Consider the following 27,946-nt stretch of genomic DNA (forward strand, 5'->3'; position numbering starts at 1 on the left):
CTGCTTCTGTGGGCAGGAGGACCTGCAGCTAACGACCATTTCCTAACACTATCTTCCAGGCATGGCTATTTGAAAGACCTATTTATGCTCAGAGGTGAGCTATTTGATGAGCTATTTAGTGGATCTGTTGCTCCTATAAATATTTGCTAGAAACTACATCCATGAAGGATCAAGCACCTTGAATGATCTTGGCAGTCAAACTAGCATAAACAGTACAGGTCACAATTATACATACGACACGTATCAAAGTAATGGCAGAACAAGTTAAATTTATCCATACTTGGATAGGGGTTCAGAGGATCACAAATTATATACAAAGTGGTTAGAGAGGCATTATTTAAAAGAAAAGAAAAAAAACAGAATTCCAAAACCATAACAAAGCAAGCTTCCTCACTCGCTACGTTCTTGTGTCGGTTTAGTTCACCATGCATCTGTCATACAGGTTGCGATCTTGTGAAAATCTGAAAGTTTTGCCCAATGTACTTGAATAACTCTTCATGTAACAGGGTTTTCAAACAAGAAATGTCTCAGAGAGGGATGTTCTTGCACAAGAGTAAGAACAAAACTGGTGGTCATTCCAAAAGAAAAATCATACCATGAAAAGTTTCAAAATTATACAGTAAATAAACTTTATTTTATCTCAGCTTCTGTCAGATTAGTGCTGTCAACAGTCACAGATCAGCATATGATACAGTTATGTATTAACTATTTACAATTTACGGTAATGTATTTTTTCTCCAGAAAATATAAGTACAAAAGCTAAGAGTAAACAAATGAGGTACTGCAATTTGGATTTATTGTAGGCAAAAGCATATAGAAGTGACCTTTAGCAAACAATCAGAAGATAAAATAGGGAGAGAGCAGTCAAACCAGAGTGCCTAGTTCATCAGGAAAATCACCCCAACTGCTACCCATCCAAAATGTATTGCACAATTCATTCAAAAATAAAGAAATAAATAGAAGAGACAAACCATTTAGTTCAACTCTTAAAAAACACTCAGTGAAACCTGTATAGAGACACAGTAGTGGGCAATTCCTTCCCAGGATGAAGTCTTTTCTCTCCTTTAAAAAAATAACCTTTAACACAAAATAGAAGACAATATTCAATAGAAGAGAAAAAAGGCTCATCACCAGATAACCCCTGATTAGCGTTTCTTGTCAAGGCAATTGTTAACTATATTCATGGTCCAAAGGTGGTGCTGAGTTTTGCTTCTTGCTGCTCCATTTGTGACCTTGAATAATAGCTTTTCTTCTTGTCCATTCTCAAGGAACAACAACAGAGATACGGACATATTTCTAAGCAGCTCTGTCATAAGACATTATCATCACTATTTCTTCAAGATGGTCGTAGCCATGACTAGAAGAATAAAAAGTTAAAGCAAATAAATGAATGTTACATTGTGAAGGGAGTAACTTATAAACACCTAATATTAAAATAATTAAATATATTTGTTTACTGGTAGCAATAGGAGATGGAACAATTTCAGGTAAGTCAAATGAACAAATTATTCATTGATTTTGAGCAAGCAATTCCATTCCAGTATTTTCAAAACAGTTGAGGAACTGGGATGGGATTAAAAAAAAAATACTAACCAGTAACAAAACAATTAGAGGAATCTCACTGGAAATAAATATTATACCACAGTATCATGCCTTAATAAGCCCTCTCATAAGATTCATGATTAAAACTGAAATAAAGTCAAACTTCAGGGCTAGCAAAAACCCTCCTCCACCAGGAAAAGTATTTATCACTTTCGCAATCAAGTTAGCATTGCCTTAATTTCTAAGGTTTATACATGGAAGACTATTATTCCATTTGTTGGCTGTCCACTGACATAAACCTCAAGAATATTTGTGATAAACTAAGAATCTACAATCTAATAATGAGATCTGAACAGTTTCCATACATAGTAGTTTAAGTTATGAAGCTACTACAGGCAATTGCTGACACCAAGGTCAAAAATCAAGCCCTTCTATGCTATCCTTCAAAAAGGGCTGAGAATATATGAACCTTTTACATCAGCATTACAGACAACATGACAAGAATTTAAGTTTCAAATATGCTTTCTGCAATAGTGTTGTAAATAGCTTTGTCCTCTCAATACTAACAATTCATTTATTTTCAACGAAGAGCTAGAAAAAGCATTTGATTTTGTTAAGAAGTGATCAAGGCTAGGAGCAAAGAGTCCAAATATTACTGCACTTTAAGTACAATAAAGTTCATTTGCTATCTTATTCAAAAAGAAAGATTTAAAAGAACACAAAATAAAAACAAAAGGAGAAATCTTGAACGTTAGCTAAAATGAATAGATATTTTCTTCCCTCCTTTGATACAAGTATATTTTATATTGAAGGCTCTATTCACATGACTGCAAGAAAGGAAGATTGCCTGTCAATTGCCTCAAGATAACTGGTGATGGAAGCAGCTTAAGTTTAATCCACATTGCTATCGAGGTGGTGCAGGCCAAGGATGCGCACAAAACCAGCCCCTGTATTTCAGCCGACGGATGGCGATTGCTTCAGATGCACTGAATCAATCGCCTGCAACTCTGCAAAGCTTTTCAGTTGCAAAGGAGGAAAAGGAAAATTAGGCTGAGTATATCCTATAGAATTCATCTGAAGAGCTTATTAGATATCATACATCACTAGCACTACTCAGCTGATAATCACATCAGGCAATGCAGAAAGTTTTACCTGCATACTTCGATATCCTGCTCCTCTCTCGACCGCTATGGCTTTTGTGTTGCTTGTTTAGCTTGACTGGCCTGATACAACCTTTATCTTTAGGCCAAATCAGTTGCTTGTTCTGTGTAACACTACAGTTAGTGCTGCAGATTCATAATGAAAATAACTTAATAAAATCCCCAAAATAATGCAAAAAATTGAGAGCATAAAGCTCCCAAAATTGTTTTCCTTAATCTATCTGCTCTATCTTTTCTTGATACCAGGCCAAGGGTCTGATTCAGAAAATGGAGTAATGAAGTTTAATGTAATGAAGTTTAAAGGTAATCACAGCCTAAATCCTCTGTAGGCAATATTTCATCAATATTCTTAAAAAAATATATTGTGGTATTTATAAGATGTAATAATTCATTTCAAGCAGTACAGTGAGTAAGCATCTTCCAGAAATCTGACTTACCTATTTACCTATTCAAATAAGAAGCTCAGAAGGTGGGGAAAAAAAAAAAAAAAAATCAGAAAACAAAACAAGGCCAAGTACAATAAACGTTAATATTACATATTCTTTGATTTAAAAATCTGATTTTGCTTCCTTTTTCTACAACTGAGATTTCTATTGCCCTCAATGAATATTTCAAGTAATGCTTGTATCTCAAAAAGATTGATTTTGAATCAACATTTTCCAACTTAGTTTTGTAAAGCAATTTATGATTAAAAGTTTAACAGTGTTCATCATATAGAACAAAAATGTTTGAAAGTTAATGAACAAAATAAGGCAAGAAAAAAGTAACAGTAGAATGATTAATCTCATGCTACAGGTTTGATCTTCAAATAAAACAAGTATGTATTAGGCTTCACTCACCCACATGCTAACTAAGCACAGACTGATGGCATACTCAGAAGATACCACTGCGAGGTGAGGCAAACTACAAAGCCAGGAAGAAAACAGCTTATTGGACTACTGTGTTAATAGCATAGATAAGAACTCTGTGGACATCTACTGCTTGCAGCTGAAATTGCTGCAGTTAGATCACAATAATTACACACTAAAAATTTGCTTTGTGAAGGTGATACATTGATCTGACATATGTTTATTGATCTAGGAATTTGTTAAAAGTTTTCAAAGGAAACCTCTTAAACATATGCCCACTGTTTAATAAAGAAAGCCCCAGATGCTAAAAGGATAAATAATTACTGGCAAATACCCTCTACTTAGTACTACGTACATTTATCCTTTTTCAATAGCAAAGTAAATTGACAATTCACACATTAAAATCAGTTATAGACATTTTGGCTATAGACTAACATGCAGAAACATTTATGTTAAAAATGCACATTTAGTTGCAGTTAGGCACCTTATTGCTCCTGAGATCTAAATGTTGGCTATTTTGAAATACCAGCATCATTTTGTTATTGTTAGGTGGGAGGAAACCCTATGATCATGTTAATAAATGTCAGTTAAAAAAGCTCTTGACAAGGTAATATGTTTATAAAGACCCCCCCACAGACTGTTTTTAGTCACCTAAGTTGAATTACAAAAGACTAACTGGAAATACCAATTTGTGCTTCAGTAAACAAACCGAACAATGTTGAAAGTGAAGAAAAAAATGACTATATCCTCCAATAGTAATTTGCATAACATGTCCTAACATGTAAGTTTCCATTATATATCCAATTTCACCTCTTATGTGATCTTGGAAAAGAGAAAAATTGTTAGGCTCAACCTGAGCCAAGGAAGGACTGCTAGGTGAAACCCAAGAAGTTTTTGAGCAGGGTACAAAGCTCTCTGAATTACGATATCCTTAACCATCAAAGCACTTGCAGCCAGCAAAATAATTTCACTGTATGCTCTCTCCAAAACTGAATCCCGAGGATCAAAATTTGGTTGGCTGATTTCAAGATAAAGTTTTCTTTAGTAACAGAGATTGTGAATATCTGTTTTAGGAAGACCAGGTTTCAGATATCAAAAAGCTGAAGGGATTGCAAAATAAGGTCTGTCTCTCTAACGTCACTTTTGGCCAGAAGGATGCTTTTTGTTTAAACAACTGAGACCAAAAAAAAAAAAAAAAATCACATTTGGGATGCAATGTCACGCGATTTACTGAAGTTGCACTATTATCGACATTTATGTCATTATTTATATGTATCATTTAAAAAGTATATTAAATATTTAAGATTGCAAAACACTTCAAACTTACATACAAAGTGTGTAAGAAAGTGTTGAAATGTCAAACACTTTCCTTATGTTTGCTATTTCAAGCAGATGAAACAGTAGAATGTTTTTAAATTTGTTTCAAGGGACCAACAGTACTTTAATATAACTGCTTCAACTGAAATGTAAAAATGCTTAAAATTTTCTTTTATTCTGTTTCTGAAAGAGTCAAAAGGCCTGAAAGAGTCTGAAATGGCCAAAAGGCCATTGAGATAAATAGACTGAAACTCTTCCTCTCACTTTAATTCCTAATTTTACTAAACTGGTCCACAGAAAGATGGATCACAATGTTGATTTCAGATATAATGTACAGAAAGTTGCTACAGCTTTTATCTTAACAAAAAATGGTTACAGTACTCACAAAATAGCAATACTAAAAGTACTTATGCATCTTTCTCTTTCTTTGTGGTTTGTTTCTCAAACTCCAATTCATCCTCCTTGTAAATACTAAGCAATTGTCACCTGCTAGCAAGCTTTTTAAGTTGGAAGGAAAAAAACAAAAAAACAAAACAAAAAAACCCCACTCACATATACCCCAAAGTAGCCGTAATGATGCTGGTACAGTTCCATTCTATCCCTTACAAAATCTGGGAGAGCTGGGCAATCTTTAATTATTTAGGGTCAATTAAAATATCATTTTCTATTCAGTGTTCTACCAATTTTACCATCTAATTTATATATCTGTGCAGACTAATCTTCATGACTTTATTGCCTCCCCACAGTTGGGCAAGGTAAAAGATCTCTATAATATTGTTGAGTGCTACACTCAGCACTACTGAAGGCAAGACAATACTGGAAAAAGGTAAGTGTTCAAGATTCTTTTTTAACCTGTTCTGACCCAGAGTGAACCTGACATTTTTAAGGTTTTTCTGTACAAAAAATAAGAAGGAGTCTAAAAATAACCAGCTTGTTAGGATACTCACTATACATCCCACTTCAGTTGCATATATCCCAGGTGAGGGAGCTAATCAGTTTTCCAGTCTGCAAACAAAATGGCTCTTGTTTTTTCCAGAAATTTTTTTTCCCAGATCTGAAAAATCTCTTCTGACACATTTGTCAGAAAAACTGGTACACTTCTACAAAAACATCTGAACTTTAAAATATGAATTTTATGTCAGATGACAGTTTTAATTAGAAAATTCAGCTGCAAAATGGTAGCAATGCCTGGGCTTGCTTTTTTCTGTTGTACCCATAGCTACCACACACACGGCTAAACCAGTGATAAGAAATATAAGTTAAGAAAATATGCTTGGGTTTTTTTTTCCTCTAATTTTTACTATAAACTCAAACCTACTCCTGGAATTTGATATTCTCTTGAAGGAGGGGGAAGGAGGGAGAAAAGGAGCTTCCTTGAAGGAGAAAATGGGGAAAGGGAGATTTAAAGAAAGTTTCCAATTTCTTATTATCGCAACCTAATCTTTTGCATAAACTAAGTTTACTTATACAACATACCAATGGTCGAGCATCTTCTCGTTCTAATATCTTCTGAGTTTGATCAGCTGGGAACTTCAGTACTGTCGTTATAACCTTGGCCATTGTCTAAAGAAAAACAGGTTATCTATAAGCAATTTTGCATGCACTAAAATACTTTTTAATATTTTAAAATGCACTTTAAGAATACTGCATACTATTTTAGTAATGTCAGTGGAAATCACAGTGAAAGGAGTAAGATATTTCCATTAGTTTCAAATCCTATTTACATGATAGCTGTGTTATGTGAGTTATATGGAAACCATAAAGAGCCTTCATCTCACATTATCGCAAACTGCAGCTACCGTAAAATGATGTAAGCTCTATGGTATCTAAGCTCAAATACTTAAATGTCCTTTAATAAGACAGTATACTGTTGCTAATACTGCTGCTAAAACATTTGATCTTAATGGGGTCTTTCTAAAAAAAGACATTTCAGGTGCATACAACCTGAAAGAGTCCTTCTGGCTTCAACTATATTCACATCATCCAAATATTGTGTAAAGAAACACAAAAAAATCAAACATTGAGAAAGCAGATCCAAATGTTAGATATGGAACTTCAGTTGTGAAAACATTTTTAGCAGGTAGATGGTAACTCATATTTAAACAGCAAAACATTTAGACATGATGAAAGATGGAAGATGTCAGAAGTTTAAAACATTATTATTAAACATCAGTCCACAACAGGCAACAATTATTTCCATTTTAAAAACAGATGAGTGGGAAGAAGTTCCAAAGCCACAGAACAGTAGTCAGGTGATTTAAGAAGAAAGGTCAAAGCGAGAGCTGCTGTGCAGCAGAAGGTGATTGCTACAAAAGCAGTAACTGCTGCTCCTAAAGAATATGCATGAGATAAGATTGCTGCCCTGAAAGTCCACTGCTTATTACCAGTCTCACATGTGAAGTGAAGAGGGGAAACCACAGCAACAAAGCAGCTTCAGGACAAAAACATCCACAGCTGAAAGCGAGAGGTAATGCCCTAATTTTTTACAAATTTTTCTGTGCGTAACTTAACTAGGGATAAAAAAGTAAAAGAAAATAAACCAAATCTTGTTGAACCTTTCCTATTAAAAAGGCATCACTTTAAATTTAACATATTAATAGTTCCATAATTAAGAAGCCCCTCTACTGCAGTCCCTCTAATGCAGATACAAAAAGGAATGCGTTCAGTGACGCAAACTAACTCCACACTTTGCTTTCTAATCGTTTAGCCCCAAATAGTTGTGTTGAGGATTTTGGCAAGAGAAATTAGCAATGGACTTGGAATCTATTCAGACTCCTTAGAAGAGAGCTACCAAGAAAGCCCTCTCCTAACAACTTTCTTCAGGACACAATGGTATGCAAATGTTAAGGAAAATGTACACACACTGCAAATACTGCACGAAAATATAGATGCCAATTTAAATAGAGGCTATCTAAAAGCCTTCTTTCCTGAAAATGTGCATTTTGGAATTTATCACTAGCAATGACTTGAAATTCTCCAAGTTTTTGTGGTCACTAGGGATATTTTGAAGTAGACTTATTCAACCCTATTCACAGTTGCATAGTCCTGAAACAAGGTTATAAGGACTGTTGAATTTAAGATTGTATGTTTAACATAGGCAAAAGGTTTACCTTATTCCTCTAATAATCTACTCTACTATAAAAACTTAATAATTCTAAGTGTGTGAGTATATACAGATATGTGTGTCTGTGTGTATGTGTATATATATATATATTTCTGTATCTATATAAAAAGCCTGAGCTTTTACAAACATAGTAGTACAACTAAAGGAGATGATAGTTTGCACTCCCAGTTCTTTCAATGAGGCTGATGTATTCAGGTATGTCATCACTGTAAATAATACTTTTAGAAAGATATCAATCAGTTCCTAAAGTCCCTCTGTAATTTGAAGGCTGTTAGTCAAAAGCAGAACTCCCCCAAACCACAAAAAGCTTAACAGAAATTGCCCTTGTTTTTCTACAATGCACTAAAGCACGTCCAGGTGCTAGAAAAACATCTGCATAAATTTACTATCTATCTCAGACATATATGCTGGAGAGCAACAATGTCTGAAGTAAGTCTGACAGAATACACTGCCATTATAGTATTTACAAATGTACTTGTTTAACTGACATACTATAAAGATGCACATTTATAATAGATATACAACTCAGACTGATTATCTTTCTGACCCATAGAATACACTCCAAACAGCATAATAAAGTTGCAAGCAGAAGCATCTGCCAAAGCAGTCCTCTAGGATTTCTGCAAGACTTAGTGTTTTAGTGTGCAGTACAGTTGGTCAAGTTCAACTATTCACATGGCTGTAAAAACATTATTTTATTGTATCTAATGGTATATGCTACATATCTCCAAGTTCAGATATTTTGAATAAGGTGCACACTTAGAAAAAGCTGGCAATCTAATTTCATACATTCTGCAAGGAAGAGGCAACAAATAAAGATGGATTTGTGAGAAGAACAGTAAAATCCCCCAGCAAAGAGATGTGCACATCTTGGTCAAACATTTTACTTTTAGCTTTGAAAGAATGTGAGCATACAGGTTATACATTATCAACTCTAACTCCTGACTCTTAGATTACTGAACCACTGTCAACCCTCAACATTTCTCTTAGGTCTCCAGTACCATCACAGAACTGATGCATTCATTAATGTGTCTACTGAATAGGATTCCAGGACTGTTTACCAGGCTGTGTAAAATGCAAACTATCCAGGACAGTTTGTGCAGCTTCGGTTCAACTTCTTGCAGTAAAGAGGAAATAATGTGAATAAAGATCTTTAACATCACTACTAAGCCACAGCTGAGATGCAGTATATCTACTTGTGCTCTGAAAGTAGACCCTGCACAGAGAAAGGCCACCAGGATGAGCTGAGGAATTGAATTTGCCTTGTCTGGTCTAGCAAAACAAAAGCTGAGAGAAGGGTATGTCTGTACCAAGGTGGTACACCCAGTAAAGGTCCTTTAACTGAAGGACTGTGTTGGCAAAACCAAACAAGTATATAAATTGTTTATGAACACATTTAGATTGAATATTAAAAGATTTTATCAATCACAGCATCATTGCTCACAATTCTCCACTCAGTTTTCAAGACAGCTCATAAGTTTTAGATTATATGACATAATCACTGTGAGAGAAGACACTAGCTTGAAAGCACTTTTTGAAGCAAAAGTGAAGAGATATTTAAGTTAGCAGAAATGTTAGCTTTCATTCCATTTTAGTTTTCCATTAGCAAAAGAACGAGCTCCGTTACAGCTACAATCTTGATTAGCTAATAATTTAGGATTGGACTATACCAGAAATTCTTTCCTTCTTGCAATACATTAGAACATCTACCCGCAACTGAACATTACTAAAAGATAACCAAACTGATATGAACACATAGCAAAGAGGAATGCAATTAGACTCTATTTTAAGAACTCTGCAATTCTTCATCACCTATCTAAATCTAATTTCCCAAAGTTAAAAACTGAAGTGTATTAGAAAAAATGTATCTTCTGGTTGTTTACTTGAATTAAATATACCACCCTGTTCAATTATATTAAAACCATGCCTTCTTAAGTTATTGTAGGAACTAATGTCTATCTTTTCTTTGGTCCAATTTTTTTTTTTTTTTTTTATTTCCAGTATTCATGTGCTTTTAACAGCCAGCGTGCAACAAATTTTGAAACAGAATCTTCTGGTTAAATACAGCATATTCTCTAGGGAAAATATATATAATTTTTAATCAAGCAACTCAATAAAAGACAGAAGAGCCTGACCTGAAATCAAGTTTATTTTGACACTGATGTAGCAGTCATAACATTCATGGAAGTTTGTTGTTTGTTATTGCAGAAATTAATTGCAGTTTTAGTATATCACTGCTGAAAAAGAAAAAAAAAACCCCTCAGTTTTATATTCCAAAGTTTTGAGTATAGTATAGTAGTATTTTGAACATCAGTAGGAAATAGCCTTAATGAGCAACAAGAGAGGCTTCAAAATAGGCTTCCTCAAATGCAGATTTGCTATTTGTACCAGGTAGCTGCACTAGTCGTCTGCTGCCGTTTCAAGGGTTGTTTGAAGTTGAAATGTCCACTTCCAAGTTATTAGAGAATGTTTTTTTAACATTTTCTCTTTTCATGTCCCTCACAGTTCAAAAGCTTAAATTCAGTAATGTGCACGTTTTTCTTTAATGATTTCCTTCATATGCTATTAAACTAGGAGAGCTGTAGAATGAGCCACAGGTTTGCGAACAGAAGAGAATTAGTGATTGGGTTTTTTTCAGTATGGGATTTATATTTTTAATATAGAGAAATTAATACAAAGAAAGAAAACAGATAAAAAGGGGAAGAAAGAGGAATCCAATAGGGACAAAAAGTCTTGCATAGACCAAATTTTATTCTGTACAGAGAACAACGAAAATAGAGCTAATTAACTTATAACCCTGCATAAAACCTCTCTGCTCAATAGCAGTCCTAGTTGAAGGTGGTACAACAAGGAATGGAAGAACTCCAGGGAGGAAAAATATATATACATATTAATCCACATAGCATTTATCATCCAAGAAAAATGTTTGTGTTATGACATACCTCTTTTAAACCTGGTCAATCTCTAAGCATCAGTACTGCTACAAGCTAGTAAAATTCCAACTTAGGAATGATTTCACAAGCTTGTCAGCACAGAACAAGAAGCTTAGTGTCCAGGTTTTCACTGTTCTTAAGAGTAAATTAATACCATCTAAAGAAGGTATACAGATTTGCGAGCCTATAAAATCTTCTAAAAAGACAATTCAAGAGATATTTCAGCATCTTCAGAGCTATTAACAAACTATTATTCAATACGACTGTTACTTGTGTTTGTGTCAAAATGACATCACAAGAGTACTCTTGCTAATGTAGTGCATACCAGTTTCCAAAGTACATTAAGCCTGACTGACAACAGGACCATTTTTTCTCCCCCAGCTAGTAAAACCATACCTACCTATAGGTTTTTTTGTCTCCGTGGGCATGATGGTGAGAGATGTGATACCCCCTCCCCAGTCTTCTCTCTGTCCTTTCCCCCAGCACTTAATCTCAGCACGCTGACAAAGTTTTTAAGGTGTGGACCATGCCTCTTTGAACAAAAACTGAAAGCCTGTGGCAGTAATAGTGTGTAATGAATCGCAAGCATATGGTGCTTCAAATCTATACAGTGAGGGAGCTAAATTTTATTCTAACCTGAACCACATGGTACTGTACATAACTTTCCATACCTTTGTCTCACGACCCATCATATATTCAAACAGCACTTTCCTCAAGTATTCAAACTCAGTAGGCTCTCCAAAGAGGGAAACATCAGTATGGCAAAGGTTTCCATCTGTGCCAACAAAAATAAGAGTATATTTATATTGAGAGTCATTCATATGAATCAAAGTTACTCTTAGCCAGAAAGTGACTGGAATAAAATGTAATCAACTAAGAAGCACCGTAGTGGTTTGCATAATTATGCCGATGCCTAAAACTTACTGAGAGCAATTCATGTAGCTGAACATATAACGCATCAGCACATTTATGTAGAAAGTACTTAAAATATATTATTTTATATTTGTTGTTAAATGAAAATTCTTAGATCTTTTCTTCTTTGCTCACAACAGATATACTTAAAACACATTTGCTCAGATGCTGCTATTTTTCTTGACTATGAGTTAATTCCAGTTTTGTGTCAGGGCATCTGAATCCAGAAATTGCATGTGTTTATTTAACTTTAAATCTCAGAGTAAATGCAAAAAAGATGAACTGATATAATGCGGATTCTGAATCTAAGACAATCAAACAAACCTACATAGTCTTTACTGGCCTCAACTTCTAAATTTACTTGTCTGTAAAATGCCTTATTGTAAAAAGGTGGAAGAACAAAAGCCATAAAACAGGGGAAGGCAGATGGAAGACAAATGAAATATATTTTCAAGTGTTAATACTTTTTCCAATTAAAAATTTTTGATCTGTGTCTACAGGGTTGTCAAGGAACCTGAACCATAGTACATACTGTAAAACAAAAACTAAGCTTAAGACAAGAGATACAAAAGATACAAACTCCCCAAAAAGTACAGGTAAAACAAAGCAATATTGGTGAATGTGATAGGTAGCAGTATACAAAACTGTGACTATAATCATCAAGTATTACACAAGTAACAGTGTAGGATAAGTTTAGGGAGGAATGCCTATGGAGATTAAAGAAGTAGCATTGCATACTCTTACCAAGCACAAAACAGAAGAAAAGAGAAATATGCATGATTTAACACAAGGTCAGCCTCACGGACTGACAGGAAACTAAATTAGATAGCAACTTGGAGAATTAGGCCTTTAAAGTAAGAAAAAAATAGGTAGCATGACAAAAGAGGTGGACAGTGGGGAGAGGTTAAAAATAATAATAAAAATATAAATGACATGGTTGAAGTCATACAGTACAAAAGTGATTTTTTACAAGAGTATTCTTAACAGATATGAATAGAGCACTTGTTAACCAAGAAAAGTAATATTCCTGTGATCAAGATCTCAGAGGAGAAGATCTTGCAAAGGAATTTTAGTCACCAGGATAGTAGAAGCCAAGATATGCTACACAAGAAAGATCTGTAAAATCTAGCATTTGAATTTTTAAGAATTTTAACAAGTCATAAAATGCATATTTAATTAGCCAAGATAAGCAGATTATTTCTCCCTGCCCCTTTTCTGCTGACACTGCATCACTCCCTCCGTGGGCATACAAAGCTTAAGAACTCTGATATAGAGCTCTTCTACTTGTAAGACTTAAAAACAAGCATCAAAATAACCCCAAACAAACAAAACAGAGTGGCTCTTCTGAAATCACACACCAGCTCTATTATGTCAAACAAGACAAAACAGAGGTAAGATGTCATAAAAAAAAATTACATGAGCATTTTAAAAAGTTTCACATTTTAATAAATTGTCTAAACCAAACCACAACTTTCAAGAAAACCTAATCTGTGATGAAAAAGTATGTACTTGCCTCTGTATGGTGTTCCAACTGCTGTGACATACATGTTCTTCTCATAATTTTTCAGCCGATCTTCTAGTACATGAATCTAAACAGCCAGCAGTCAAAAAGATAATTTTAACTGCTTGTGAACATTACTTAAGCATAATGTTATTAGTTATCCTTAGCATTAGCATTACTATTAGCATTAGTTTTCGGCTAAACATTACAATCTTCTTTGAAAGCAAAATACATTTTTAAAAGAAAAAAATTAAAAATTGTGTCATTAAAAGCTGTCCCTTGTCAATTACTGTGTCCCCTGTCAACTACTTAAGAGGAAGTGTGTATGTAGATGCAATATATAATAGATATAATAGCAAATATTATACATATATACATATTTATATACCTAAACAAGTTATACATACACACACACATATATATATAATCGAAAAAAACCTCAAAATTGTACTTTACTTCAAAAGAGATTTAGTTTAGAAAAAAGAGGAGAACCATAATTTCATGAAGTGCATTGTTACATTTTTCATTACGCAAATGTTTTTGTTAACGTGTCACAAACGTTTGATATTTTTGTACTCTGGGGATAGAGGAGTACATTGAAAAGGCCCAGATCTAAGAGCCAGTATGATCCCACACTATGTTACATGCATTTTATTTCCATAGCACCTGCGTGGATGAGATGTGCTACACCACTACTCAAAGAACAAAACATCTAATATTGCAAATACAAAATCTCAAAAAAGAATATTGTTTCATCTTGTCCAAACAGCACCCCTACCTGCTCTTTGAACTCCTGCTCTTTCAACTTTGAATCATTGACAAGTGTTGTCTTCTGCGCAAGCTGTGCCTGAAAGAACAGCCACATATGGAAATCATCAATAAACCGCTGAAGATATATCATAGGTACCTTTTCAATAAACTTCTTTCTCTTTTTAATTAATACACTTACAAGCAGTATGTACGTGAAACAGAATTATCTAGAGAGCTAAATCAATAAAAATTAAAAAACTTACCTGAAGTTCTGTTATTGTTACCTAGAAGAGCAACAAGAAAAAAAATTAGATGAAAATGCAGATATTAAAAAATAGCGAATATATCACACACTGGACAAGGGTAAAAAACAAAAAAATGTATTAGTCACCTAATTCAGATATAGTGTGTTAACTGAGGATAATAAAAATTAAAATGATCACATCATACAAATGCTTTTGAAAATAAGTCTAACACTTATTTGTATCAACAAACAGTACAACAAGCTTACAATTCAATTCTCTCATTGATTCTGCCAGATGATTATCATAAATTTTAACTTGAAGAACCTCATATTTACAAATCTCTACAAAATGTACGTTGCAGATGAAAGGTAATTGAATGAGTACACAGTACATGCCAAAAATCCCTAACTGCTATTAATATTATTGACAAAATTGCATCTCTTTCTTTACTCGTTAAAGTTGCATTTGGAAATGTGAACACTTATCTGAACTATGTTAATAGCTTCATGACTGTTACATCTTACAAAGATAGCAATGCTTATGAGCACAGAAACAACAAGCTGGAATTTCTCATCTTTTCAGTGTTCAGACTCTAAGGAAAATAATGCTTTAGTAGTCATGTGTATAAATCAAGGTTATAAAATCATTTCAGTATCAATTAATTTGTGTGTGAAATTTCTTTAAGGTAACCTAAAGCTTCAGTCAGAGAGTACGGAATGGTACATACTACCTCTGATTTTTCCTGAGTCTTTTTGGAGATGTGTTGAAAAGGAAAGCTATTGCCATCTCTGTAGGCTCATAAAACCTGTGGATTTTCCTACACTCTGCAAATAGAATCACGGTGAAAACCGTTCCCCTATGGATCTCAAACCTAAAAGCACAATTCTTGCTTTTGCAGAGTATTTAATCACCTGACCAGGCATTTATTTTCTTATCAAGAGAGACAATTTCTGGTGTTTTGAAATCCCAAGACTAATGCTTAAGGGTGTTAGTATTTGCCAACTATTTATCACAGTCAGACAAATATTGTAGAAATGCATAGCCATCCATCATTTCAAAATTAGATACATTATACATTAAGTTTGGCTTAAGACCAACAACTAAGCAACACAGGTTTTCCAAGAGAACTTTCTGTGATTCAGAAGATTCAAACTTTAGACAACAAATATCAATTGCCAATAAAAAGTTGCCTCCACTCAGCTGAAGGTCATTGAACTAGCACTGAAGGAAAAATAACAAAAGAGAAAAAATGTTATAAAGCAACAAAATCAAAAGAATAAGGTGAGACAAAACATATCACAGCAAATGTAAGATGCCATAAATGCACATGTAAAATTGAGGTATGGATTTGTACACTTGTGCTTTGATGCAGGTATGTGGACAAGGTCCAAAGGCCCTGTCCAGTTTTCTTATGTAGGTCTATAATGTTACAAAAGTATGCTATTGCATCAGGTAATAGCAAAATTAAGTTTCCTACAAACATATAGAGGAGGGACAATGGAAAAATTAAGTCAGTGAAGGAAATAGAGACTTGTTCTTTCTGCTTTATTTCTAAGGGGAGAAAAAGAAAACTACCTTCTCACTCCAGAATGGACTGAGTTAAAGAAGGAGATTCGAATCCTGAAATACTGATAAAACAAGAATTGGAAGCCCATTTACTTATGGAAGGGAAGGCAGTCTAAATATTTGTTTCACACTTGAGAAAATATGTTCAATAGCATAATTTGACTAATAGGCTGGTTATGTCATTTTGAGATGAAGTTACCATTGCAAATAACCTCTGAGCATGCAGTATGAAATTCACATTCAGTTAAAGTAGGACTGTGCAAAAGAAAGCTTGTAAAACATTTGCTGAACTTGAGTTTAGATGGAATTCTCAAAATATCTCAAGAAAGGTTGATGCCTAAGCTCCACTAAAATTAGAGCTCTAACTCCTTTACATTTATCAGAAAAATCCCCTTCTTATTTTGCAAATACTTTGAACCTGGATGCTTTAACTGTATTTAAGTACATACACTTAAACATACATACACTATCACAGAAATTGTTTTTTCCCCCTCCAAATGGCACAGCATATATCATTTAAAACAAAGCTATTTACCAGCAATGGAGCTTTCTCAATTGGTTTATACCTGCCACAGACGGAACAACTCCTTTGAGTTTCTCCAAAGCCTGCCATGGAAACTCCAAGGAGTGGAGAACTGTGGACAAGATTTCAAAGATGGACAAAATTACCTTTTTCTTGCTTATAAATTGTAAGCAGAGTCATCTTTACATAGAGATGTAATAATTGCAATATCCAAATATTTTACAGCTTGTGCTGCTATTGCAACTCCTGTGTGATGCACTTCAGGGAAGAATTGAGAAATGTGAAATCCCATTGCTGATATGTAGCTTTGGTACAACTTTCATGTCCTATAAGTGAAAATGTAATCCTGAAGCTGAATGTATAATATGATGATAAATGATTGCATATATTTAGTCAATAGATGAAATACAGTTAATCAAGAAATCCTAAAGATAAAGTACTCTTTATACTTTTCAGAATAATGTTTTAGGATGTTAAGATTCCTTCTCTTAAAGAATCTTCTCCCAGATAATAAGATTATATAAGATTATCATTAGTAGGTGGGCAAGGGTTGATTAAGAGTATGAGGCAGTCTGATACAATTATTTCTGCTTTTCTGGTTATGAAAAAACTTTTATGTCATGGAATAATTAAAAAGAGTAACAAAAAACATGTTACAAGTAAGTGCAAGGGAAAAGGGACAAACATTAGGAGATGTACTATCTCCCATCAAAACTAAAGAAAATGATGTAGTTTATACAGTATCTGTAGTGTCAATTAAAAAGTCTTATGTCTCCCACTGAGGCATATTATTAAAATGAAAACTCTTAAAATGAGGTTAATATGAATGATCTCATCAATTACTCAACACCTCATATATTTTTTATTTTCTCAGTGTAGTAATAATTAGTAGTATTTTTATCATTCAAAGAAGAATTCCTCAACTAAAACATATTCTCAGAAAGACAAAAGTGTGCACTGACTCTTCTTTCAATTAAGAAATAAATGAATCTGTCCATACTTTAGGTATTCAGGGTACGGGACTATTTCAGTGTTCACTGGAATTTCAATTCAAAACCACATTAAGAATGACCCAACTTGATTTCCTTTCCTTCAAAAGTGCTTCCAGTGAAATAAATGTTTAAAAAAAAGTATAAGGCAACCTCTCCTCAAAACACAACTGGACTTTGTAAACAAACCATTAAAAAAAGATATTATCAAATACTGCAGATTATAAAAAAAGTTCACTTTCAAAGTTAACATCTAACAGAACACAAATTGTATGGGGAAGGGAAGACCAGAATATAAAAAAAATACAGTTAACTGGAAACAACAGAGTTTTATAAGCAATTCACACTGAATGTTAATAAGTGTTAATGCCAGCTCACTTCACTGTTTTGATGCTCCACTTCTGCCATCCTTTGTTTGTACTCCTTTTGCAATTCTTCTAGCTGTGCCTGCAACTCGTGAACTTTTGCTGTCATTTCTTCTTCACGAGCCTTCAAAATGCAAAATAATAATAAAAAAAAATTACTTACACAACTAATCATCTAACCACTTAACGTCTAACTACAGCAGACAGAAAGCAGAAGTTATGTCATACACATAGAGCAGGATGTTTGAAACTTAGTATAAAGGCTAGTTATATACTACAGTACTATGAAAAACGGTGAGAAACAACCACAGGAGCTTAACAAGATTTTGCAGACCTTGAACAATTAAGATTAGTTAGGATTACAGTTAGCTTTTTGAAAATTGTGACAAAGAAATACCTTTCACTAGCACTAAAACAGCATTCAAGTGTAATCAAATCAGTACAATTTATCAGTACAGATCAAATTTTTACAACTTATCAACTCTTAACAATAACAGAACAGCTGAACAAAATTTTGTTCCATGCAAAATCTCAGGAGAACAGACTATAGTTATACAGAATATTCATTGAAAAAGTAAATGGAGAACAAGACTGGTCCAGGCTAAAAAAATTAGTATATTTCATGAGAAAGTAAGAATTATTTCCCTGTGAGGCCACTTTTTAATATGTTCCTTGTACCCTGCTTGAGAATAAACACACACCTCTCCAAACAGACAAACCCAAAACTAGTGAATGGGAAGTCACTGCGCTGAGGAAGTTTTATGGCCTAGAAGTTTTGAGAATATCCACCTTCAATAAAAAACCCTGCTCAATCTCAAATGTCATGACCCCCCTCCCAAAATTAGTTATTTCTTCTTCATTCACATGATTTTTCCTATGTCCTTAAAAACACATCAACAGCCAAACTTGTCTAAGATTTCTCTTATAGGTGGATATACTCCTCTGGTTAAAAAATATCAAAACCTGGCACATTCAGTTGCTTCTATTTTCCTCTTTTTTTACATTGAGAATCTGAATTCTTATATCTTCCAGACTACTGTCCACCGAAATAATGCAAAATTGCATGCACATCATTCTTAGTCATAGAAGGGAGCTGAAAGGCAGGAAAGAAATTCAACTCAAAATGATGAATGACACTTCTGTAAAAGGGACCTGTGAGACATTCTTTATATAAATTCCCCGAACAGAGATAATTTAAAGTTTGAAAAGATTAGAAATCATATATGATCCAACACACTACAGACTGTATTTCCAATAATCTACTGTTCTGTAAAGCATCTGCCAAATTTTGAAAATCTATAAAACACATTCTATTCTGTTTTAATTACAATTATAGATTAAGACTTCAATAAAGCTATAATTTCCCAATTCTTAACCATAAAGCCTATCCTGTATCCACATGGGAGGCATTATGACAAATGAAAGATTACACAGCTGAAACTAGATATTTCATTTTCAGCTCACACATAGGCTTAAGTTAAGCTAACTGGAATACAGCATTCAATTTCTCTTTAATGATATTTAATGATAGTTTAGCTGGAGAAAAATCGCAGGCCTCAAATTGCAGACTATGCTGATTTAGAAGTCCTTTAATTAGGGAGACTTTAATGAAATCCTACGTGATCGAAGTGTTTATGAAAGATAAGCAAACACCTGACAAAGCAAGAGAAGTACCAGGAGAGTACTTCACAAATAAATCATATTAAGTTTAACAGACTGAGTTATTCCTGCTAGTCTTTAAGGATGTATACTCACATCAAGTTCGACCAATCTTTAGCAACATTAACCATGTGTAAAATGCAATGAAGAGCTATAAAGTTAAATGAGCAAAATTCATTGTTGCAACCATCATTATCTTTGCTTAGTCTTCCCACCATTTATGGCAGAGAGAAACCTCACAGTCTCTGCATAAATATCTTGATGTGAAATTTCTCAAACCTATTGTAAGTCAAGCCAGGTAATAGGGGGGGTAATAACTGATAACTTTAGGTTCTATTGAAAAATCTCACATATCTGCTGATGCGTGTGCTCCTATTTCTAGGAGAGATCTCAATGGATATGACACACACTCAATTAACATAAATATTTAACTATTAGATTCTTGCAATACTTTTTCAGGAAACAAGTAAACAGATTCTGTGAACTGTTTTTGCCAAAATAACAGGAACACTCACATGCACACCATTACCCCCCAAAAAACCACGTGGTCTGGAATTTAACTTATCAAACCACAGCTAACAGAAACAGAACTTATTCTAACCCCCAGGAATGATCACTGCCATCATCAGTGAGAGGCAAACAAGAACAAAATTAGCCCAAACCTGCAAGGTTACACGTTCATTACAGCACATATGTTTCAGACGTGGTCAGATGTTCAGAATGCATCAGAAACAGACAGAAATTATAGGCAAATGACTTTAAATCAGAGCCCTACTGGACCTTTACAGTATGGGCTTGAATGGCAGCACACTGCACATCCAGACAACATGTGGGAAAAGTATAAATACTCCAGAAATTTGGAATTTAGATCTATGGCACAAGCAATTAACTTTACTGTTTTATACTGTGTAACCTTTCTAAATTAGGAAACAAAAGAAAGGGGATTCTAAATTTGAAAACCTGGCATCTCCATCTAAGCTGCTTGAGGTACAAAAATCAGAGCACAAAATATCAATCTGCCTTCAGGCTTGTGCTTTTTTTAATAGCATAGAGCACTCAGACATGCTCAGTACATAGCTCTTTGGACTGGCAACTGAGCATAAACTAAAAGTTCATTTCCATTTATTACTACTGATTCTATTCAAGCAACACCCATTTTTTATTAAATTACTTACACAAAGAGGACTAAAACTTGGCAAAATTAAAGCTTGCACCCCAGCTTACTGTATCATCTACCATTGAAAATTATTTAATCTTTTGTAGCCAAACATGTCCTTGCCCCATCTAAATTCCTACTTGGCTAAGACAGTAGTCATCCTTGGAGGGTAAAGTATCCTTAGACTGAAGTTGGCTGCCAACTTCTGGTTGCCATGTTACTGGAGCAAGATTATGTGTATTTGCAGATATCACGCAGACAGACTGTTCACTTACAGATAAAAATGCAAGCTTTACTAGCATAAAAACCATGCAGACAGACTGCCTCCTGCATAAAACAGAGCCTCACTTTAAGGGCTACGGTCCCAATCTGGACAGAATATCAGAGAAGAGGGTGAGGTCAACTCACAACCAAAGCATTTATATCCTTAAAAGAAACCAAAAAAAACCCAACAACAAACTAAATCTAGTAAAGCTTTAATTTGTTTAACTTGCTTACTTTCCTCAGTTCAATCTGGAAATGATTTCACAAAACAGAGGCAAACATCTTAACTCCAAGTACCTCAAAGGGATGGCTAGCTCACCACACATATAAAGTATAATGCAAGCAGTAGGTTTCAAAAAGATCTTTACTGGCAAGAATTATAGTTTTCTGTCCAAATTTACAATGAAACAAAGGAAAGAAATAAATCAAAATGTACATAGTCTTATCACTTTTCAGAAAGATACCTCGAGGATTTCTTCATATTTTTTCACAGTTCTTTTTAGATCATCATCTTTTTCTGCAATTTTTTTATGCAACTGTGTCGTCTCTATGTGATGGCTTTCTATCAATTCAGTTTCTACCTCCTGGGCTTTACCTATCAAAAAAAACCAAGTCAGGTGATATAAAAAAAATGCATTTTATTTTGATAAATTATATGTCAGAACTGTATTAAAAAAGCTTAAAGACAACTGTGGAAGGCATCTATAAAAAAAAGTCTTATGCAACTCATTTTTCACAGGCAATATCAGTGACATTTTTGTCACGACTCCAATGTATATAAAGTTTGCCGTTTGCAGTTTGGTATTAGCATTAATTTTTCTTGCCTGGTGTCTGAACTTATTTCTGAAAGTTAGAATCAATTGCTGAACATTAGTTGTGCCCTTATCTCTTACTCTATACAGAAGGGATCTGAAACAGCTGCAAATTTTCAGAAATTCCTCTTTGTAGGGGCACCTCCATTAACTGTGGCACCAAAAGACATTTCCTGCTCGCTCCAACCTCCAACTTAGAGTTTCATGGCAAAAGGTGGACAAAGAAAAGAAGCTGAAACATGCTGTGCTCTAGCTATAACCATATATTAATCAGACATCATATCCAGCTGGTACCTTTAGTGGTGTCAGTGAACAAAGTCTGCAAGATACAGCTAAGAAAATGCAAATCTGATTCCTAGTTGGATATAATTTTCTCTCAAAGGTGTCCTTCAGTGCCATACATTTGACAATGGATTGAAGTGTTGCAGGTCTGAGTTGCTCAATCCCAAGTAGCATTAAAATGAAAACTTACCAACGGGCTTAGACTTCACCCCTAAAAACATGTTCTCCTCCTATTTTTGTGTACAGATGACAAAACGATAGTAACTATGGCTATTATGGCTATCATCAGTAACTCCTACCACGACAGATGCAGACATACACAGTGCCAGATCAAAGATCAAGTCTATGGGGAAAGGAAGAACAAATACAGATGTGCTTTCTAACTGTGTTACAAATAAAATTTAGATGTTATTTCCTAGGCAAAAGAAGATCTTTCCCCGAGTTCTCTAAGTAGCATTAAATCATAAAACTAAATGTACTTTTTACCAGACTCCCAGGTGAAACTCCTTGCCCAAAACATTTGAAGACTTTCTGGCCATTTTTTAACCTTTATTGACCATAATTACATTAGTATTTCACTTACTGATCGTCTCTTTTACAGCAGTTTCCAACTCCCTGTCTTTTTGAGCCAGCTGAGTATTGAACTCTCTCATTAACTGCTTTAAGGTGGAGTTGTGCTTTAATTCAATGTCTTCTTGTTCACTTCTGTACAAAATAGCAAAAAACACACTGAGAAAATAAAAATGTTTAAAGACAGTGTGAGAACAGTTTAGCAAGGTAGGAGATCTGGGAATTTCTCCAAAACTGTTTTAGAATGGGCTGGCTTTCAAGGAAGTAATATTATGTGAATCCTGTTGGGTTTTTTGTCCACACACCCACCCCCCTGCCTCCCTCCTCCCTTCCACCAAATTCACCTGGAAGACATAGGGGTTTCATTAAAAACAAAAAAAAATCCCCCCCCCTTTTTTTTTTTAAAACAATGAAGATGAAGAACTGGAAGTAAAGAATAAATGTGGAGTTTTCAGAGAATTCCTTGCTCAAGAAACTGTTAGAGCTCTGAACAGCATACCACATTTTTTGCACTACATGTGAGAAATTCTTGATAGCACTTGTCTTTTTTTTTTTTTCTCCTTCCTTTCAGTTCAGGATCTGAATTTTCAATGGATACTGAGATACCTTAGAGGGCAGGGACATAAAATTAACTTAACAAACTTGATACTAACTTCTAACAAATTGCATTTCCTGTTTGAGGAAAATAAAACTGTATTTAATATTCTGGCAATACAGAAAATCACCATCACTACAACACAAATCAAGAGCAACATATAATATTTTGGCAAAAAAAAAATAAATTTTAACTTACGACTCAAATACTGTTTTACATGTTCATGAATGAAATCCTAGTTTCAAATTGTTCTTTTCTTGACTTTTTTTTTTAAGCAAAGCTATTTAAAAAATCACAGAAAAATACTCGTTGTTATTTCATTGGTACAAACTGAGTTTTAAAAAGAGGATTCATCTTCAGATTTAAGTGGCTAAAAATAAAGCAAAGCCACGTTAACAATACAAGGAAGAAAATTTACCTGATTTTCTCCTCCATTTCTTCTAAGGACTCCTTCTTAACTATGTCGAGTTCCTGCTGATGCTCTTTTCGCAGAGCACGCAAGTCTTTTTGAAGATTATTCACATCTTTGCGCAGTTTCTGTTTCTCCCTTTCAGTCTCTTCCAGTTTAGTTTGCAAGTCCTTCTGCTGGGTCTGCATATCACCCAGTAATTTCTGCAGCTCCAAATCAGATTTAGTCTTTTCTTCAGCACTTTCCTCAAAAGCTTTCAGGCAGTCATTTCTTTCATCCAACTGCTGCTGTAAACTTTTCAGTTTTTCTTCATATCTCAAACTTGTATCTTCCATCTCAGTCTTGTGCAATTCCTTTTCCTTCACTAGATTATTTTTCAACTCTCTTATCTTCTCTTCTAAAGATTGACTGACTGTCTCCTTTTCCTGCAATCTTTTCTGGAAATCTCCAATCATATTCTCCATATCAAGATGTTTTTGTTCTTTAGCTTTTAATTCCTCCCTATTGCTTGCTAACTCACCATCACAACGACCATGCTCATCCACTAACACCGAGTATTTTTTAGTTTGCTCCTCAAGTTCTTTCCTGAGGCTTTCAGTCATACATTGTTCCTCTTGAAGTCTCTTTTCAACACTTCCCAATTTTTTGAAGAGTTCTTCCTGTTTGTTTTGCAGTTCTAGATGAAAGTCATTACTCTCTCTTTGCTCCTTTTCATACTTCTGCAACAATTCATCTTTTTTGGATAAGTCCTTCTCAAAGGCATGTATTTTCTCTTCGTATGTCTGTTGGACACTCTCAAGCATTTTATTCTTTTCTTGCTCTATAGCAGCTTTTACACTCTCTACTTTTTGCAGCATTTCTTCCTGTAATTCTGTGGAATCTCTTGTTGACTTAATTTTTTCTTCCAAGGACTCAATTTTGGCTTCTCTTTCCTGCACTTTTTGTTCCAAGTCTCTTAACTGATTTTCTCTATCTTGCTTAAGTTGCTGTTCCTTTTCTTCCATTTGAGACATCAATTGCTTTTTAATAGAACCAATCTTTTGCTCTGCCTTCTTTTTCAGATCTGCTAACTTTGTGCTGTTTTCTGCATTCAGTCTCTCTTCTTGTCTTTTCAGTTCTTCCTCTTTGCTTTTAAGTGCTGCTGATTTAATTTGTTCAAATTCCCTTTCCTTTGCTTCAAATTCAGCCTCCAGTGAACCCATTTTCTTTTCAAGATTAAGCACTTTTTCTTCAGCCTCCTTAAACCTATTGTCCTTTTCAAAAGCCACCTTCTCTGCCTCCTGAAGTTGCCAGGCTATCTCCTTTTGTTCTGTGACTTTTTGTTCACTATGCTTTTTAAGTTCCTCCATCAAGGAACTGTTTTCTGAAGTTTTCTGAGCAACGTGTTCTTCTAGTTCAGCAATTCTTGCTGCTTGGATTTTTAACTCTGCAGTCAACTCACTCTCTTGCTTTTCCCTCTGGTTCTGCTTTTGTTCCAATGCACTTTTTAAACTCTCCAGATTCTTGCTTTGTTTAGCCAGCTCCTCTTTCAGTTTATTCAGCTCGTCATCTTTTTTACTGGCTTGGGTATTGTTTAGTTCAAGTTTGCTCTGCAAATCTTTAATAGTATCGTGATTTTGTGTAAACCTTGTTTGGGCTTTCTTCTTCCACTCTGACAGCTTGGTCATCCAATGGTCCGCTTGCTCAAGAGCTGATGCTTTTTCTTGACTCAGTGTCTCAACTCTGGACGATAACTCCTGCACCTGGTTCAACAACTGCATCCGATCCTCTTGATGCTGTTCGTGTAACAGAGACATAGCTGCTTCTTTCTCGGTTAAACTTACCATGTTTTCAAGTCTAACATTAAGATCATTAACCGTTTTGTTGAGAGCAGAAATTTCAGATTCTTTTTCCTGGAGTTCTTCTTTCATTGAGGTGACAGCATTGATGTTTTCTGATAACTCTTTCCTCAGCTGTGTTATGCAAGTTTCTTTTTCTGATGCTGCTTGCTGCTGATGCCCTCCTTCTTTTTGCAATTGTTCCTCTTCTGTTACAAGTCCTTCAATGTCAACTCTCATGGACATAATTAAATTGTCTTTCTCTTGCAGCTGTTGCACTGACTTTTGTAAAGAACTACTTACAGCAGAATGCTGCTCTGTTACTTCTCTAAGTTGAGCTTCTAGTTCGAGAATCCTACTCTTTTTAATTAATACTGTTTCTTTAATTTTTGTGGTTCGGTGTTCACAATCTGCAATTTTGCATGTTACTCTGCCAATTTTTTCATTACATTTTTCAATTAATTCATTGCTTTTTGTTTGTAATAGAGCTTCAGCATTCTTCCAATAAGCATCTAACTGTGCTACAAGTTCTCCTGACAACCTCTTAAACTCTGTTTCTTTCAGCTGAATCGCCTCTAGTTTTTTCTCATAATTTTCATGATCTTTATACTGAGAAGATTGCATAGTTTGGATTTTCTCCTCAAGTGTTTTCAGTGTATCTGTAAGCTCAGTAATTTTAGCTTTGTCCTTTTCTTCTACTGCTTTCTGATTGCTAAGCTGTTCCTGAAGTACTGAGTGGTCTTTCCTGGACTGACTAAGATTACCTTCCAGTTTTTTGAGGTTCTGCTTCAGGTCCCCAACTTCCTGCTCTTTCTCCTGCAGTTCCATTTCATATTTTTCCCGGAGCTCTTCAACCTGCTGATTGAGTTTCTTTTCCCAAATCTGGGTGATTTCTTCTAACTCCCTCCTATAAGCCTTAGCAAGACTTTCTAACTGCTCTTTCTGATTAGATTCCAGTTTCGACACAGCATCACTGATTCCAGCTGAGCTCGCATGTGCCATTTCCAACATTTTAGCATTGAACTCGCTCTCTTTCTGACTGAACTCCAACTGCTTGTTTTCAAGTTCTTTTTTTAGTCTAGCTTCCTGCTCAGTAAGTTTCTTTTTGAAAGTCTCCTGCATCTCTTTTGCTCGCTGCTTAACTTTTTCCATCTTGTTTTCTTGACGTTTCAGTTTATTTTCATATTCTCCTTGTAAAGCACTAATTCTCTCCTCTTTGGCTGACAAGTTCCGTTTAAGCTCTTCCACTTGTTCATTCTGTAACTTTTTCATGTGTTCAATTTCATCTTCCTTCTCAGACAGACTCCTCTTTGTCTGATTAGCTTCTTTTTCTAGATCCTTCATTTGAGATTCATACTGTTGTGTTAAAGAGTTTACTTTTTGTGTATTTTCATTGCTCTGCTCTTGCAGATGCTGCTTCAGGTCACTTACCTGAGAGATGTATGATTCTAACTCATTCTTAACTTCATTCAGCTGGGATTCAGTTCTTACTATCTGCTCATTAAGTTGCAATTTTTCACCTTCCAGACTTGTCAGTTTTTGCTGCAGCTTTGCTAATTCCTCTTCATAATTCTTTGCCTGCTCACTAGAAGTATTCTGATGGGACTTAGAGAGCTCCTCTAGCTTTGCAGACACTTGGACAAGTTCACTTTCAGATCTTTCCACAGATTCCTTCAGTTTCTGTTCATGTGCTTTTACTTCCTCCAAATGTCTTTCTTTTTCCTCCAACGATTGTTTGAGTTGGTTCAGTTCTTCTCTGAGTACCTTCTCAACTCCTTGAATAGAAATTGCATGCTCTTTTAACATCATTTCAATTTCTTCCTTGTGCTGGTTCCTCTGTTCTTCTAACTTTGCCTCCAATTCTTGCTTTGTTTCACCTACTTTACTTTTCAGTTCTGAGAGCTCTTGTTCTAAATCATTGCGTATTTTTAGCGCTTCTGATAGCTCAGAAGACAGTGCTTCTAGCTCTGTTTGTTTCACATCAAGTTTTTCTAATGTTTTTTCATTCATCTCTTCTATATGTGCACGGAAAACTCTTTCTTTCTCTTTCTGTATTGCATCTATTTCTTGTTCTTGTTTCTCTCTCATTTTTTCTATCTCAGTTACTTGTTGTTGCTTTAGGATTTGAAGTTTTTCTGTCCAAAGCTTTTCCTGCTGCTGTTTCACATTTTCTAATTCTTCTTTGTGTTTTTCAACCACATCATTGATTTCCTTAGTGTGCTGGTTTTTTTCAGACTCCATCAGAGTGCTTAATTCCTCTGATCGTTTTCTCTCATCTTGTGAATACTTTGCAAGAGAGCTTTCCAATTCAAGAATCCTCTGTTAGAAAATAAAGTTTTAAATAAAGAAGTATGAATACTCAAAATGTAAAGAACTGATCTAATTTAAAAAAATAAATTTGTGTTAAAAATCACAAATACAATTAAGTCATTTATTCTATTACTTACAATGAATATCAACTTTTTACATATGCTTTTCATTTAACTAGTCAGTTCTTAATGTTGCTTCCTTGAGCTAATTAATTAATAAAAGTTTTATATTTCACTGCATTGAAAACAGATACAATAAAAACCTGGAAAGAATTAAACTAATTAAAACAAAATAATT

At 34.6% G+C, this 27,946-nt stretch overlaps 1 protein-coding gene across 1 annotated transcript in view; it reads right to left on the reverse strand.

Annotated features, from left to right (window-relative positions):
* Window positions 1-604: 604 nt before the first annotated feature.
* Window positions 605-27,946, reverse strand: part of GOLGA4 (golgin A4) — a 66,069-nt gene continuing 38,727 nt past the window's right edge. The window contains exons 16-26 of the mRNA XM_067291290.1: window positions 23,532-27,658; window positions 22,532-22,653; window positions 21,319-21,449; window positions 17,789-17,899; window positions 14,351-14,371; window positions 14,116-14,184; window positions 13,350-13,425; window positions 11,596-11,699; window positions 6,344-6,430; window positions 3,542-3,605; window positions 605-1,357 (exon numbers count right to left, since the gene is read on the reverse strand). Of these exons, the coding sequence (XP_067147391.1) occupies window positions 3,576-3,605; window positions 6,344-6,430; window positions 11,596-11,699; window positions 13,350-13,425; window positions 14,116-14,184; window positions 14,351-14,371; window positions 17,789-17,899; window positions 21,319-21,449; window positions 22,532-22,653; window positions 23,532-27,658 (4,878 nt within the window). The 3' untranslated portion in view covers window positions 605-1,357; window positions 3,542-3,575. The remainder of the gene's footprint in view (window positions 1,358-3,541; window positions 3,606-6,343; window positions 6,431-11,595; window positions 11,700-13,349; window positions 13,426-14,115; window positions 14,185-14,350; window positions 14,372-17,788; window positions 17,900-21,318; window positions 21,450-22,531; window positions 22,654-23,531; window positions 27,659-27,946) is intronic.

This window comes from Apteryx mantelli, chromosome 2 (genome assembly GCF_036417845.1).
Source record: "Apteryx mantelli isolate bAptMan1 chromosome 2, bAptMan1.hap1, whole genome shotgun sequence".
In the NCBI taxonomy this organism is placed as follows: domain Eukaryota; kingdom Metazoa; phylum Chordata; class Aves; order Apterygiformes; family Apterygidae; genus Apteryx; species Apteryx mantelli.